Raw genomic sequence first — 17,588 nt, 5'->3', positions numbered from 1 at the left:
TCATCATAACACGACAAGTTTTACGATGAATATCAACCTAACATGACATTTCTTTTTTTTTTTGAACTTGAGACCGCCAATATAAGCAAACTCATATAGGCAGAGAATGTTGAACTCTTATTGCTGCAATTTTTTTTCATATTCTTCATGCAGATTTTACCACTTTCATTTTATATGTAATGACTTTCATTACGTAAAAATGATTTAATTTTGTGCCAATATGTTAAAGAGCAACACTCTCACTTTTGTGCAAATTGCGAAAAAATAATCGGTTGATTACGCAAATATCCCTTTTTAGGTAGTGTGTAGATTTTGTCCCTATTTTAAAAATTGTGCAAATATAACCCTTGGAAAATAATTATTTTCAAATAACGCTAAAATCCAATCTAACATTTTCAATAACATATAAAATTTTAGATCGTGATCTAATATTTTCTCATGAGATTTTAAGTTTGCTAAAAAGCATCTTTATACTGTGATCTAAAAGATCCATTGATTACAAGAAAGAGAAGAATAAAAGGAGGATCATTTATTAAAACAGTTAATAATCTGAGGTCATTCACTGAGAGTCCTACAAATTTCTTTTGGGCCCAAAATAGCCCAATCTCATGTCTTAAGAGCGGGAAAAAGCGTTAACGCATTCCAACTTCTAGACTCTTCGCTGCTGCTATCCTCACGTTTCCCGTTGTACCCCGTCACACCGCCGATGGCCGGAATAACCATTACTCGGTGGCTCACCGTCTCTCCGCCGTCATCCTATTCACTACTTCGCCGTCTAGTTTACCCTTACACCCTTCGTTTCCACTACTCCTCTTTCCCAATCCAAATCCCAGAAACAGTGTCCTCTTTTTCAGTTTCCGCAATTAGCTCATTCAGAAGCACACCATTTTCCACCACCCCTGAAACACCCATTTCGAATACAACTCCAGCTCCTCCGAAGCGCAACACATTAGTCAATTTCTCGTTATCTGATTCAGAAGACTCTGATTCTGAAGCGGACACAAAAGAGGTAACGAAATCGTCAAATAAACAGATAGACAAATCCAAATTACCACCACCATAAGGAACCCGATGACCCAACGAACTAGCAAGAAGTGTCTCGGAAGATAAGGTTAGATGGGCTAATCAACAATGCAGTGAAGATGTTCGTTCTTCAACGGATTTTGAAAAGGACGGGTTGACCCACGAGGCGTTGGAGCTATTCTCTCAGATCAAGGACAAGAACCAGATGCCCGATGTGGTAGCTCACACGGTGGTAATCGAGGCATACTCCAATGCGGGGACAGCCCAAGGAGGCTCACAAGGTGTACCTGCGGATGCTGGCAAATGGGGTGCGTCCTAATGCGTATACGCGTAGTGTTTTGATTCCAGATGTTATACGAAGTACATCGAGGAAGTATGTGTTGGAGATAGTCGAGAAAAGGGGAATGAAACCTAATGCAGCTACTTGTTTGGGTAGTTATGAAGGGCTGGTGAAGGCAGCGAGGAAGAGTTATTGGAGATAGTGAAGAGCAAAGGAGCCGTGCCTGAAGAGAGTAAATGAGATAGGTGTTAAAGAATATAAGAGGACCAGCTTATAGGACTATAATGCAGGTTTTCTATGGAAAATCAAAGATGGTTTTAATGTCAATGTTGTGTGCAGAGCCTAGAGGGAAACCTATAGAAGCCATAATTGATCCTTACCTTGGACTTCCTTATTTTTTCATCTTCTTTAATGTCTTTGTTGAATCTTAGTATGCTATTCTGGTGCATGGTTCAAGTGTAAAGCAGGTTAGGTTATACGATGATGATATACGCTTTTGGCAACTCTGGCGTAATCAGTCTGCTGCTGCCGATTCTCCAGCAGCTGCTGGTCATGTCACTTCAACTTTTACTTCTCCTGCTCCATCAACCAAAGGGCGCCGTTTTCTTGTTATTTGTTGTGAGAACAAAGCTATCTTCTTAGACTTGGTGACAATGCGTGGCCACGATGTACCAAAGCAGGAGCTTGACAACAAATCACTTCTATGGCAAGTCTTAAATCCGTCAATTTCTTTTGTGTTATCCAGTTTTTTGGACTTTTGTGGTTCTTAACGAATTAAATCTAATCTGCCTAAAAGCTAAACTATCTTGCTGCAACTATTTTTTAAGAATACCATTTCCCTAGGAAATTAAGTTTTCTATGCCACTATTTGATACAATCAGCGTTGCCAATTACCAGCCAAGTTAGAGCACCTCAAGTTTGTCACACTTAATCAACACTTCACTAAGTATGCTTGCTATTTCCGACTGCTTTCACTCATTACAACAACCACTCTTCATTTCCTTACTCTCCACTAGACTCTTTTTTAGGTCCGGCAAAAAGTAGATTTCATTGACCAGCATCCGGACGATGCAAAAGCAATACAAAAACAGGGAGCTCCTGTACACTCCATTCGCCCCTATCTAAAATTCAAGGGGCTTACAAAATCCAAAAACATAAGAGCATTATTTACATTACAATGGTTACACCAAGCTAAAAGATTCAATAAGTGTTTGATGCATGAATTGGAGTTGAGACTCCATCAAAAGGCCTCAGATTCCTCTCCTTCCAAATGCTCCAATGCAACAAGATGTAACCAGTGTACTCCAAAAGGCAGAAAAACGTATCTCAGTTGTTCTTTGTTACAGGAATGCAATCTTTGTTACAGGACAATGCAAAAACAGATGATCTATGTTCTCATTCTCTGTCAAGCATAAGTAGCACCTGCAGATTGCTATGCCTCTTTTTATTAAATTGTCTTGAGTTAAATAAAGCAACGTCTATTTCCATGCTTCTTGGATTCTGAACTATGACTGATTCTGCTTCTTTTTCAGGAGATATGTTGATTGATGGATTTGATGAAGGAGAAGGAGAATGTCGCAAGCATGGGGAGGTTAAGGTTGACCCAGTGAAACTTTCATCTTTGACTTGGCAGTGCAAGTTAAACTGTGATGATATTTCCCTTTCAGAATTCAGTCTTAAGCTGAAAGAATGGTTTCTCTGGCTCCTCTAGGTTTCCGGCTATGGAGATTTCTACAAGAAGAAAAAGCCAAAGTGAAGGATGGTCTGTTTATCAATCCTTTCATAAAAAGGATCTACTCATCATGCCAACGAGTTTCTATTGGTGGTATAGGGGTATGGCACAAGATATTGAACATTTTTTTGTCAAGAGATATTGCTGTAGTATCACAATCCTTTCAAAATACAAATTTGCTGCACCTACTGTTGCTATCTTAAATATTAACATTTTCGTCATGCTTGCTTGCTCCTTGAGCCGAGGGTCTATTGGAAACAACCTGCCTACACAAGATAGGGGTAGATCTGCATACACACTACCCTTCTCAGACCCCACTTGTCACTTGTGGGATTACATTGGGTATGTTGTTGTTGTTCGTCATGCTTGCGTGATGATCCATTCTCTGTACAAAATTATAGTACATTTTCATGTTACTGGTACACTGTACTCTGCTCCCATTAGAATGTTAATGATTTCATATCATTTGATGGATCAGCAAGAATTTCTTTTCCCTATTCACTGTAAAAGGGGTTAGTTACCGTACATGTCTGCACGCTGATGAAGAAGATTTGTGATATATTGCTAATCTGTTCCAGCTATTTCAACTGAATTATTTGATATGTGTTGTATAAAAGGAAAAAAATTCAGTGCAGGAAGCATAGGAAGAAGCTTCAAAGGTGAATTTCTGCGCTGGCAGAGATTTCCTAGGATATGTGAAGATACACCAGTTTTGGCAAACCACTTTTCTGTAAGTTCTATGAAGCATGACTATATAATGCTTTGCATTTCACAAGTGCATACTGTTTCCTTCAATACTTCAGATGAGCTACTTTTTAACAAGAATTATTTGATGGAGGAGTTCAAATACGACATTGCTACATTACAAGAATAAAGCATTCCAATCTCTTTTTCAGTATTATTGTTATTATTCTATTGTTATCTTATTCTCCAGATTCATTACTATTGTTGTTCTTTTACTTTGGTTATCTTTACTATTTTGCTGTCAATACTTTTTTACTCTTGTATTTTTCAAACCTGTTTTGAAAACGTTTTTCTTGAGCTGAGGGTCTTATCGGAAACAACCTCTCAACCTCTCAAAAGGTAGGGTTAAGGTATGCGTACACCCCACCCTCCCCAGACCTCACTTGTGAGAATACACTGTGTATGTTGTTGTTTGTCTTGAGTTAAATAAACCCCCAAAATTGCCAACCAGCTAAATATGCCACTTTTCCTTCCTCTCCACTAGACTTTATATGTTGAAGTGGGGGAAATATCTCAACAACATTGGGAAATCGAAAGCAAGAAAAATTACTATGTTTTACAAGATCTAAGCTGAATTAGGCAGCTATGACTTGAACACTTCTTTTTGTTTAGGCTAAATGGGATTTACGAAATCGTGAGTTGGAAAGAACCTTTAGAGATGATAATGGTGATAACTAAATCATATATCAATGATTTATTACACAAGCACAGCGCAGACAGAGGGGGATGAACATGATGTAAACTGGGGTGTATCGACAAGGAAAGACGCCGTCTGCTTAAAGAGGGTGTTGGATTGTTCATGGATTGGTGAATGAGAGTTAGCATCACAGCTGTCCCAACAATAGTATTGGCAGATATTGAAAGAATGGTAATCAATATTCATAATTACCCCCAAAAAGTATTAAAACAATTTTTTTGGTATAAATTGTCAAAGTTATAGTAATTTTTTACCTCCACGGCAGAGCCAGACTCCTCTAAGCTTGAAAGGAAACCGAGTGACAGAAAGGGATTAAACTGTTGAGGTCCTGTGGAGTCCAGACTGCAGGAATCCCACCCCTCTGTGAAACTGTTGAGATTGAGGAAACCACAGAAATGGATATCTTTTCAAAAGTTCCTTCCCCTAAACAAAAGAGAAATCCAACTACATTTGAATTAACATCACGAGAAAGTGTCACTATTGAGTTCCAGTGTGAAAGGGGGTTCAATTGAATCCCCTATGGGCTATGTGAGAAATTACACTGTGCAAAAAGTATTAAAACAATTTTTTTGATATAAATTGTTGAATCCCCTTGATAATTAAGCGTATTCACTCACGGTACAAGTTTGCATTTTTTTAAATCCCCTTGTTAGGACCACACTGCTGTAAGTGTAACTACCATAACTTCCAAAAGGAACACTACATAGATACTGGTATATCTGTACGTTGTATTCTTGATATGTTTGATAATGTTAATACTAACAGGTTTTGTCTACAAAAAGAAAAGAATAATTTACGTGGTTTACCCATTAAAAACACCGGTTAACTCCACATACTTTTAAAATATTTCTTTTTTATATTTTATACCTACTTTATAAAACTTTATTTACTTCTTAAATCTTTAATATCATTATATGTCATTAAACATATCCTACCTTTTAAGGGATTAGATTATCTCCCCCATATTCTTTTAAGATATCTTCAATCAACATTTAATTGGAATAAAACACCCCAAAAAGGAGGGAAAAGGCCGTATACCCACACAATCTCTTCTTTCAAGATTTCCCTCTCAAGCAATTAGCAATCAAAAAGTGAAGGAAAGGATGAAGAGAAAATTGGCTTTCCATAGCACTGAAAAAATACTCGAAAAAGGCGATAAAGTTTCTTTTCCCATTGAAATTCAATCGGGAGAATTAAAATTATTGGAAAAAACTCCACATGCAATCTATGAATCGGCTTCCAAAAGAAATGATAATGTTAGATTTGTGAAAATACGATCTCAAAATTCTAAAGTTCGAGCATCCAAAAAGGATGACGGCATTAATGTTAGTAGAAAAAAAAATATGACATGGTAAAAATGAGGGTTCCAAGTCTGAAAAGACGAAAGGTTGGTGACAACAATGGCGGAAAGAAGCTTTCAGATGAGGATTTTAGCAACACGGATCAAATTCACCTATCCCTGCAAATATTATTATATTAAATCTTAGTATTTTCGTAAGTTTTAATTGGATCAATATTCTAATTTAGAACATAGTATCCAAACCAAAAATAAAATATTAGATAAAATATTCAAAACGGTATATCATAATATTCTAATATATAATATTCAAATCAAGCATACCACAATTGTCACGACCCAAAAATCCCACCACGTCGTGATGACACCTAGTCTCTAAGATTAGGTAAGCCGATTTCAATTACATTTTTGGAGCCATTTGTTTTTAATTAAATAAGTAACCAAAACTAACAGTGGAACAAATATGAATGTACAACCTCCCAAGACTGGTAATACTGAGTCACGAACTCTAACTGAATACATGGAATGATCACGAGGACCGAATATACAATACTGCAAGCTAAATCTTGAAACATACGAGTTTCTGCAAATAATATTGTAATCAAGCTGACATTCTACACTACACAACTAGCTAATTGATGGTTCAAAATGCCTGGTAATAGCATGCTTCAAAATGCAAATTGACATAGTAGACTACTGGGAGACGTCCACATAGTCGTCCATACAAGATATCTCCTGCAATAAGATTAAGGTGTGGAAAAATATATCCTGAAGAATATAAGGAATCAAATATAGAACTGGGACAAAAAAGTTTCACTTCAAAATGTATATACTGAAGTTTGATCAACATTGCTGGATAAAGGTGTGGAAAGTTTAAAGCTAAAGGTCAAACCTAAGGATGTAACTGCAATCTGATAGAATCAAATTCGATTATAAATCAAGGTATTATCTATAGCAGAATTGTTTCACCAACTTTCCTAAGCAATCTTGTTGAAAATGTAAGCCCAGCTAAAGCTCAGCCAGCACTAGAGATACCCACCCACCCAACAGGATTATACATGAAAATTATACTGAAATTCCCAACTTTGAAACATATATGTAGTTAGGATCAAGCAGCAACTGGAGAACTTTCTTTGTTGGGAAGAGAGGCCGCTGGACCAATAGCTAAAATTTACCTAAAAATGTGAAAGCTATGTATACAAAGATCTCGCAAAATCCGAGCACAACAAGAGTCCAAGAAGACAGCTGGAACCAAAACCTCCTCAGCTGTCAAGAATATGAATCAAATGCCTACGGTCCATATCCAGAACCAGGAGGTATAGGTGGCAGCCGGCTAGGTGTACGTCGACTTCTAGACCCTGCATCCCCATTTTGGGCGGAGTATCGAATGCGGATCTCCAATCATCACCTGATGACTGTCCTCCGGATCTTGGGGTGCTTTTTGCAGATGTCAACATAATTGCTCAATTATAATTTAAAAAGGAGCAGTGGCATCAAGGTTAAATAGTATATTGGTGATAAACTAAGTTTGTAGAAAGCCCTTCATATATAGAAACAAACTTGGAGAGAAAGAGGAAGAATTGAAAATCGAAGCACGGTGGTCTACAACATCCAACTTGCAGCAGTTGATTAATACAAGGATCACAAACAATAAGTACAAGGCTCTCTAAGTACTGTTTCAGCCATTCCAATCCTTGACAGGATACCTTTCTCCTCCAGCTTGTGCCAGTCATTTGCAGTTGGAAAAGTAATATGTAGAGATGAAACGATTAAACTGTCAAGGTAAATGTTATCAAAATTCGAAAAAACGGAGTACGTTTAGGTATACGAAATTAAATAGGGCATTCCAAACTATGATTCTGGAAGAAATTACACCTTCTGTCAAATAAGGATAACAAAAATATTGGTTTAAATATGTAGGATATCCATACCCAATGAGCAAGAACTAAAACAATTGAAAGAGTCAGACATAGTTTACAACTGGACGAGTTTAAAAAAGTATTTACAAATTCAAAGTATTATTAAGTGTTTCGGACATGAAGAAAAGTATACCTTGACTCCCAAATCCTTCATAGCAGAGACCAGGATGTCAAAAACTTGATCTTTATGTGACGTGTTATGGACCAAGATCCTCGGGCCAGTAACTGGAGTGAAAGGCACCGAGCATTGCAGCTTTGAATAATAGCTCCAACCATAACTGTAGTAGGCATTTGCCCAAGATTGACCGAACGCGTATTCACCATAAGAATGGCTGCGAATTTGGATCAGAAGTAGTTAGCCAAGCATGTCATCAGAAAAAAGTCGAGATATTGTCCAATAAAGGAAACAAATTAAAAGCATGGTCCACAAATAGCATGGCAGATGTTGAACCTTTTGAGATAGAGGGGAACAACACCTAAAATATTATTATTTTCATCCTTAGCAATGATGTTGTGTGGCATCCAGCCAGTTCCCTGAGAGAGGACACAAGCTTTTCTTCCATCAGAAAGAGGTCATAACAATGACAGAGGCAGCAATAAATTGATGATCATGAAGATAGAAAAGACACTTAATTAGATAGCTGCCCAGTTACTTTCAAGAGATGACTGAATGAGAGTTAGTATCGCAGCTATTCCAACAGTTTTTTATAAGATATGGAAAGAATGTAACTGATTAACGGCTAATAACAAAAGAGAACAAATAAGCAAAATACAGAATTGTTGCTACAATTGGTACTATTGACATAGGCAAGGCAGGCAGAAACAGCTTTTTAAGATAAATAAATACCAGTAAAAACAAACAGAGAGACAAAGAGTGAAACGAGAAACAATGTCAAGTGTACTGCTCTCTACCCTGCAAAAACTATCCATTAAAGCTTTCAAGTAGAAGTCGTCAAGGTGATAGTTGATAACCTCCACAGCAGAGCCACACTCTTCTAAGCTCCACAGAAAACCGTGTGAGAGAAAGGGATTAAACTAATGGCGACCTGTGGCATCAAGACTGCACGAATCCCACTCATCTAGCGACACCTTTGAGATCGAAAAAACCACATAAATGGATATCTTTTCAGAAGTCCCTGCGCCCCCCCTAAAACAAAAGAAAAATCTCATCACATTTGAAGTGATATCACAAGAACCTATCACTGTAATTGCCCATAACTTTCAAAAAGAACACTACATAAGTACCGGTTTCTCCTTACGTTGTATTCTTGATTGCTTTGATAATATTAGTGTGGTTTCGACTTTCAACTACCACAAAACGAACCCAAAAAATACCTATGAGTTTGCACCTTATAAAGTGAATTCCCCGAACCTTCTCAGCAGGCTTCACGCTTTTTCTTGAACCCCAAAACAGTGCTTTTACTATAGAAATGCAAACTGAATTGTGGGTAAAGTGTAAAGTTGATTTAATAAGCCAAAAAAAAGTAAATGTCTCAGAAATAAGATAATTAAGAAGCTCTGCCAATAAACAAGTAACTTCAACCAAATTAGAGTCATTTTACTACATGAAACAAGATACATATTTGAAATCAACTTGAAAGAAAAAAATTGATAACTACAACAAAGCTAGTCACTACAGGTACTAACTACCACAAACTACCACAAAGATGGTGTACTAACTACCACAAACTAACACAAAGATGGTGTACTAACTACCACAAACATGGTCTTCATCCGCTATTCATCTGAGTGACTCTGCTTGCAGAATATCAGGTAAGAGGTAGCTGACAAGAAGGCACCAGCCACAATAATAGTAAAGGGTATGAATATGAGTAATTTTGTATACCATCTAGTATACACATCACTAGACGGCATTTGAGTCGAGCTACTCTCCATGATTTGTATGTCTGTCAAGATCTTCTCCGATTTCTTCACCGTATCTTCATCCACTATCCGCCTACTCTTGTCCCTCCGTCGTTCCAATTCAACCTTCAGTTGCTCATCTTTGCGCATAAAACCTTTAGTCTTTTGAGTCTTAACTGGTAGTTGCATAGATATATCAAACATCAACAAGCTGATATCTTGTTGGAGAAACTTTATCAGCCTAGTTAACTCTTCTACGCCTTTTTTCACCTTGTTAATTTCCCCATTAGCAAAACCAACCACAGATAAGTGATACAACAATCTCAACTAACACAGCAATCAGAGTAAAATAAAAAACAGTGCACCCTAGTTTTCTGCATGCAATTAAGACAATCAACACGCCGTTTATCACAAACAATAGTGTTACCATAGCGATTGCAATTTTCAATGGAAGGCTAGCCTCCCTTTGTAACTTAGAGTCTTCTTCCCGTAGACTGCTAAATGTTGTCTCCAATTCTTTTAAAACAGCTGATATTCTGTTAAGATTTTTCTTAAGATCAAAGAACTTTGAAGCTGCCATAGTTGTTGGAGTCCCCATAGTTGTTGGAGTCGCGAATGCGGGAGAGTATGTGAGAGATTTTGCGAAGAAGACCGCGATAATAGTAGGTGAGTATTTTGGTTCGGTAAAACCTAGTTAAAGTGCCAAACTCACCACCTTTACTTTTGAATATTATGAATATTTATCGTTTATTATTCATGTCAAATTATGCGAACCAAATTTACCTCTATTTCTAATATAAACTTTTAAAAATTATCCCAATCCTAACTCACAATCTCCCTATTATAGTATCAATAGTAAGGAAATTAATCGTAGCAAATTTTTTCATTAAACAGTATCTGTAGAAAATTGTCTATAATACTTAATTTATGAGATATTAAAAATAACTTTTAATATAAAAGTTTAATGTAATACTCCTTTCTGATAAACCTATTTAGAGTTACCCAATTATATCAATCAAAGCGTGAAATAATATATTCACGGTGTTCTAAATAAAATAAATTACGTACTATACATAAATTACAGCATTCCACAAAAATATGGGTGAAAATCATTTATACATCTCAACTTTGCTTTAAAAATTAAACTCCCACTCAATATTGAACAATAGTCATTCTCCTCCTTTTATGTTCATTGACTTTTTTAATACCTATGTTACCCTTACATATCAACCTTTTTCTCTCTCTCTTTTTTCTTTTTTACTTTTTGAAAATCATGATATTGTTTTTTCATTTTTTAAAATTTATATAACAAAAGAAAAATTATTCCTAAGATGAAAAAAGAAGAGTGAGAAATAGTGAAATATAGGAATTAAGTAATATGTTCTATAGTGAAATAAATGGCCAGAAAAAAAAATTTAACTTTATTATTAGTAATTGAAGCTCTAATATATATTTATAAAGTGACAATAAAAGGGAGTAAAAACTTTATAAATATTTGAATGCAAGTAATACAAAGATAATGAATAAAATTAGAGATAAATTTATAATAGAATTCTATATAGATAAATGAGTTTAAGTCACCACTAATGAAATAAAAATAGAAATAAATTTTATAACAGAATTCTAAAAAATTATCTATTTATATTGTAAATGCATTCTAAATTATAATTTAAATATTATTTTATTAACGACGATCAAAACTCATTTATCCATGTAGATGATAGAGAATAAGAGAGAGAGCGAAACTTAAATATATGTGTATGCACACACTCAAATATACATACTTAATGTATGTAATATTTAAATAAAAATTATAAAAAATAGCGTTAGATTTTGTAATAAAATTATTAAAAGAATATTTTATTTATAATGTTAATAAACTTAATTAAAAATCCATACTAAGATATAAAATTATTTAAACTATAGGTAATGTCTAGATTAAAAAATAAAATATTCTATATAATATTAAAAGGTATTATATAGATGGAGAATTAAAAATGTCAAAGGTAAAATTGATATTGCATAGGATGAGAGTGGGAGAATGACTATTGTTCAAAGTTGGGGAGGGGGGGGGGGGGATGTGATTTTTAGAGCAAAGTTGGAGGGTGTAAATGATTTTCACCCCAAAAATATAGTCAAATATTTATAGCACCATTTTTAGGGATGCTATTTAAAGATTAGCAAATACTTATTTTGTCCTGAAATTTTAAACTAAAAATCTCAGCTTTAGGACAATTTAGGACATATTTATCCTGAAAATTTGAACTGAAAAACTGAAATTCAGGACGCAGTGACTAATTCCTAAATAGCAACCCTTTAGAATGGCTACCTTGTGTCGTTTCTTCAAACTTCGTAACCAATAACCTATGATCAAATAGTAATGAGCAAATAACTATATCTTAATTAGGTTTGATATTTTTTACACAAACGCGTGTGTGGAGTTATATTACGTGTTGGTAACTTCTCAATTTAAAATAGAATATATTTTAGGATAAGTAATTTCTAATATATATAATTTATTATTTCCTTAAAAAATATAAATATCTTTTCTCTTTTTTGCTCAATGTTACTTGTCATTATTGCGTTATTCATTATTTAATAATTTTACATTTTCATATAACTTTTTGTTAGTTTACTATTTGACGAAATATTCTTTTTAATATAAAAAGTACTCGTATAATAAAGATTTTTCCTAACCCTGAAAATTTAATTTATTCACTTTGATTTTATTGCCAAAATAACTAGGTATTATTTAAATTTGTTAATATTTGAGCAGCATTAAAATAATCTCACATTAGCTCTAAAAAAAAATAATTAAAAATATATATATATATATATATATATATATATATATATATATATATATATTAAAAATCTTATTTTATTCCGTGATTTTTTTTTTTAGTTTTCAAAGTCACAAATTCTTTAATATCTTAAGTATATTTATGTCACGACTCAAAATCCCAACATGTCGTGGTGGCGCCTATCTCGATATTAGGCAAGCCGAAAATCTCAATAACCAAAACTTCTCTTTAAGGTTAAAAATATAATATTTAAATACAATACAAACACTCTCCAAAACTTGGTGTCACTTAGTACATGAGCATCTAATATGAATACAAGTCTGGAAAATATAGTCTATAATAGTTTGAGACCAAATACAGTAAACAAAAAGATAGAAAAGGAGAGACAAGGTCTACGGAATATGGCAGCTACCTCAAAATCTCCTGAAAATCAACCACTCAAAAGGATCAACACCTGCTATGTCCGGGGACACCTGGATCTGCACACGAAGTGCAGGGCGTAGTATGAGTACAACCAACTCGGCAAGTAACAATAATAAATAAGGAACTGAAGATAGTAACGAGCTACACGGTTATGGTTCATTTCCAGTAATTCCACCAAAGAATAGGCATGCTATCAAATCTGGCAGTTCAATGTCAAATCAATTTTTATACAGTTCTTGTTCATGTAATCCGTATATCAACAATCTTTCAGAGATTTCACAACAATGACAGATAGCAACTAAGTGCAATAACAAATGAAAATCAAGTACAACCTCTTAGGACAACAATCACTCACTAGGCTCCCAGCCCTCATTACTCCCTGGGCTCCCAGCCCTCATCACTCACTCTCAATGGGTACTCGCGCTCACTAGGGGTGTACACACTCCGGAGGGGCTCCTACAGCCCAAGCGCTATAATCTGCACGGACAACTCACGTGCTGCACGGACAACTCACGTGCCAGAATATAAATATCTGGATCCGCATGACCAACTCATGTGCTACACGGCCAACTCACATGCTATAGTATAATATAAGGATCTGCACGGCCAACTCATGTGTTGTACGGTCAACTCACGTGCTATAGTATAATATAAGGATATGCACGGCCAACTCACGTGCTATGGTACCAATATCTCACAATCAGGCCCTCGGCCTCACTCAGTCATAAATCTCTCCAGTCTCTCGGGCTCTCAATAATCATGAAATCAGCCCAAACAACAATGATATAATGTATCAATAATAATAACAGAGACTGAGATAAAATGTGCAAGTAAAAACTAAGAGTGAGTACATATAGCATTTAGAAGGAAATTCAACAAGTACGCGACCTCTGTGGGTCCCAATAGTACTATCACATAGCCTAAGCATGATTTCTAACATGATTTACAATCAAATTTTTATCAACACATAGAGAGCATATAGCTAACAACAAATTATTCAACTTTACAGTTTCCCGGGACGGACCAAGTCATAATCCCCTCGGTGCACGTCCACACGCCCGTCACCTAGCATGTGCGTCACCTCCAAATTAATCACACGATAACAAAATCCGGGGTTTAATAACCTCAGGACCAGATTTAAAACTGTTACTTACCTCAAAACGTAAAACTCTTTACTCTGCTATGCCTTTGCCTCGCAAATCGGCCTCTGAATGCCTCGAATCTAGTCATAAATAATTCGTTTCAGTCAATAAAATTTATTGGAATTAATTCCATAAGAAAATACTAGTTTTTCATAAAAATCCGAAATTTAGCTCAAAAATCGCTCGTGGGGCCCACGTCTCGGAACCCGATAAAAGTTACAAAATCAAAAAGCCCATTCAACCACGAGTCTACCCATACCAATTTTACTAAAATCCGACATCAACTCGACCCTCAAATCTATAAATCTTATATCCAAATTTCTAAGTTTCAATCTCCGATTTACACCTCAAAATCATATAATCTAGTCGGATTATTCGATGATAATTCAATATTATGGAGTAGAAATGATCACAAGGGACTTACCTCAAGTTTTCCTTGAAAATATATCAAAATCGCCTCTCCTCAAGCTCCAATTTGTCAAAAATGGCGAATGAGATGAAGTCCATGTTTTGTATAATTTTGCCCGGACAACCTTGGTTCTGCCTCGATATCCTAGGCCTCGATCCTAGGCCCTCGACCCTGGCCGTCGATCATGTCTTCGACCCTGCCTTCGATCGTGGCCCTCGACCCTGGGCTCGATCGTGGCCCTCGACCCTGGGGTCGATCATGGCTTCGATCGTGGCTCTCGACCCTGGGGTCGATCATGGTTTCGATCGTGGCCCGATTTCTGGGCTCGATTTCTCGCAGAAGAAATTTTCAACATAAGGAAATTGCAGCAGCTGTTGTAGTTCAATTTTTGATCCGTTAACCATCCGAAACTCACCCGAGGCCCTCGGGACCTCAACCAAATATACCAACAAATCCTAAAATATCATACGAACTTAGTCGAATCCTCAAATCACCTCAAACAACGCTAAAATCATGAATTACGCCCCAATTCAAGCCTATTGAACTTTGAAAATTCTAATTTCTACAAATAACGCTGAAACCTATCAAATCACGTCTGATTGACCTCAAATTTTGCACACAAGTCATAAATGATATAACATACCTATTAAAATTTTCAGAATCGGATTTCGACCCCGATATCAAAAAGTCAACCCCTCGGTCAAACTTCCCAAAAATTCAACTTTCGGCATTTCAAGTCTAATTCCTCTACGGACCTCCAAAAATTCTTTCGGACACGCTCCTAAGACCGAAATCGCCATACGGAGCTATTGGAATTATCAGAATTTGAATCTGAGGTTGTTTACACATAGGTCCATATCCGGTCCATTTTTCTAACTTAATTATTTTTCAATTATGAGACTAAGTGTCTCATCTCACTCCGAATTCCTTCCGGACCTGAACCAACTAACCCGATAAATCATAAATCAATAGCAAGGCATAAATTGAGCAGTAAATGGGGAATGGGGTTATAATATTCAAAATGACCGGCCGGGTCATTACATTCTCCCCCTCTTAAACAAAGGTTCGTCCTCGAACGGGTTTAGAATAATACCCGGAGTCTCAAATAAGTGTGGATATGTGTTTCGCATCTCCTGCTCTATCTCCCAAGTAGCTTCTCCGACTGGCTGGCCTCTCCACTGCACCTTCACTGATGTTATGTTCTTTAACCTCAGCTTTTGAGCCTGCCGGTCTAAAATAGCCATCGGCTCCACATCATAAGTCAAATTACCGTCCAGCTGTACTGTACTGAAATCCAGAATGTGAGATGGATCCCCGACATACTTTCGGAGCATGGATACATGGAACACTGGATGAACACCTGATAGACTAGGTGGCAAAGCAAGTTTATAAGCCACCTCCCCAATTTTCTTAAGTATCTCAAAAGGCCCAATATACCGAGGGCTCAACTTGCCCTTTTTCCCGAACCTCAACACACCCTTCATGGGTAAAATCTTGAGTAGAACCTTCTCCCTAACCATGTGAACAACATCACGAACCTTCCTGTCGGCATAACTCTTCTGTCTAGACTGTGTCGTGCGAAGCCATTCCTGAATTACTTTGACCTTCTCTAAAGCATCCTGAACCAAGTCAGTACTCAATAGTCTAACCTTGCCAGGCTCAAACCAACCCAGCGGAGACCGACACTGTCTCCCATATAAAGCTTCATACGGAGCCATCCGAATGCTTGACTGGTAGCTATTATTGTAAGCAAACTCTATAAGTGGCAGAAATTGATCCCAAGAACCCCCAAAATCAGTGACACAAACGCGTAGCATAACCTCCAATATCTGGATAGTGCGCTCGGACTCTCCGTCCATCTGAGGGTGAAATGTTGTACTCAACTGAACCTGTGTACCCAATTTTCACTGCACTGCCCTCCAAAACTGTGAGGTAAACTGCGTACCCCGATCTGAAATAATGGATACCGGCACACAGTGTAGGCGAACAATCTCGTGAATATAAATCCCAGCCAACCGCTCTGAAGAATAATTAGTACTGACTGGAATAAAATGCGCATATTTGGTCAATCGATCTACTATAACCCAAATAGCATCAAACTTTCTCAAAGTCTGTGGGAGTCCAACTACGAAGTCCATGATAAATACGCTCTCACTTTCACTCCGGAATTTCAAGTCTCTGTAGCAATCCGCCCGATCTCTGATGCTCGTACTTTACCTGTTGACAATTTAAACACCGAGATACAAACCCAACTATATCTTTCTTCATCCGCATCCACCAATAGTGTTGTCTCAAATCCTTATACATCTTCGCGGCGCCTGGATGAATAGAGTACCGCGAACTGTGAGCTTCCTGGAGAATCAGCTCACGCAAACCATCTACATTAGGTACACATAGCCTGCCCTGCATCCGTAATACACCGTCATATCCAATAGTGACTTCTTTGGCATCACCGTGTTGAACCGTGTCCTTAAGGACAAACATATGTGGATCATCATACTGGCACTCTCTGATGCGATCATATAAAGAAGACCGAGAAACCACACAGGCCAAAACTCGATTCAGCTCGGAAACATCCAATCTAACAAACTGATTAGCCAAGGCTTGAACCTCCAAGGCTAAAGGCCTCTCTTCTACCGGTAAGTATGCTAAGCTGGCCAAACTCTCTGCCTTACGACTCAAGGCATCGGCCACCACATTGGCCTTTCCGGGATGATAGAGAATGGTGATATCATAATCCTTAAGCAACTCCAACCACCTTCGCTGCCGCAAGTTAAGATCCTTCTGTTTAAACAAATGTTGTAGACTCTGATGATCGATATAAACCTCACACTGGACACCGTACAAGTAATGCCGCCAAATTTCAAGGCATGAACAATAGCTGCTAACTCAAGATCGTGGACTGATGATTCTTCTCATGTACCTTTAACTTTTTGGACGCATAGGAAATCACCCTACCGTCTTGCATAAGTACTGCGTCGAGACCAATCTGCGATGCATCACAATACACAGTATAAGACTCTGAACCTGTAGGCAACACCAATACTGAAGCTGTAGTCAAAGCTGTCTTGAGCTTCTGAAAGCTCTCTTCACATTCATCTGACCACTTGAACGGAGCACCTTTCTGGGTCAATTTAGTCATAGGCGATGCAATAGACGAGAAACTCTCCACGAAACGACAATAATAACCGGCCAAGCCGAGAAAACTTCGAATCTCAGTAACTGAGGATGGTCTGGGCCAATTCTAAACTGCCT

The 17,588-nt window shown here is 37.0% G+C and overlaps 1 protein-coding gene and 1 long non-coding RNA gene across 4 annotated transcripts; one reads left to right on the top strand and one right to left on the bottom strand.

Annotated features, from left to right (window-relative positions):
- Positions 1-2,015: 2,015 nt before the first annotated feature.
- On the top strand, positions 2,016-4,677 carry LOC104105856 (uncharacterized). Of its 3 annotated transcripts, none has more exons than XR_011409100.1 (2): positions 2,016-3,136; positions 3,671-4,677. It is a non-coding gene; the product is annotated as an uncharacterized lncRNA (long non-coding RNA). The 3 variants fall into 3 exon arrangements; XR_011409099.1 differs by having other exon boundaries at positions 3,666-4,677; XR_011409098.1 differs by having other exon boundaries at positions 2,016-3,377; positions 3,666-4,677.
- Positions 4,678-6,265: 1,588 nt separating this feature from the next.
- On the bottom strand, positions 6,266-10,249 carry LOC104105858 (uncharacterized). The gene is made up of 4 exons (XM_009614267.4): positions 9,983-10,249; positions 8,144-8,226; positions 7,826-8,024; positions 6,266-7,547 (listed from the first exon to the last, which is right to left on the bottom strand). The coding sequence occupies exons 1-4, from the start codon at positions 10,151-10,153 to the stop codon at positions 7,503-7,505; spliced, it is 498 nt and encodes a 165-aa protein (XP_009612562.1). The 5' UTR covers positions 10,154-10,249; the 3' UTR covers positions 6,266-7,502.
- Between the last annotated feature and the right edge of the window lie 7,339 nt (positions 10,250-17,588).

Source organism: Nicotiana tomentosiformis, chromosome 1, assembly GCF_000390325.3.
Source record: "Nicotiana tomentosiformis chromosome 1, ASM39032v3, whole genome shotgun sequence".
Taxonomy (NCBI): domain Eukaryota; kingdom Viridiplantae; phylum Streptophyta; class Magnoliopsida; order Solanales; family Solanaceae; genus Nicotiana; species Nicotiana tomentosiformis.
Note: the sequence above shows the minus strand (reverse complement) of the source record. Positions and strands in the feature narration are given on the sequence as shown.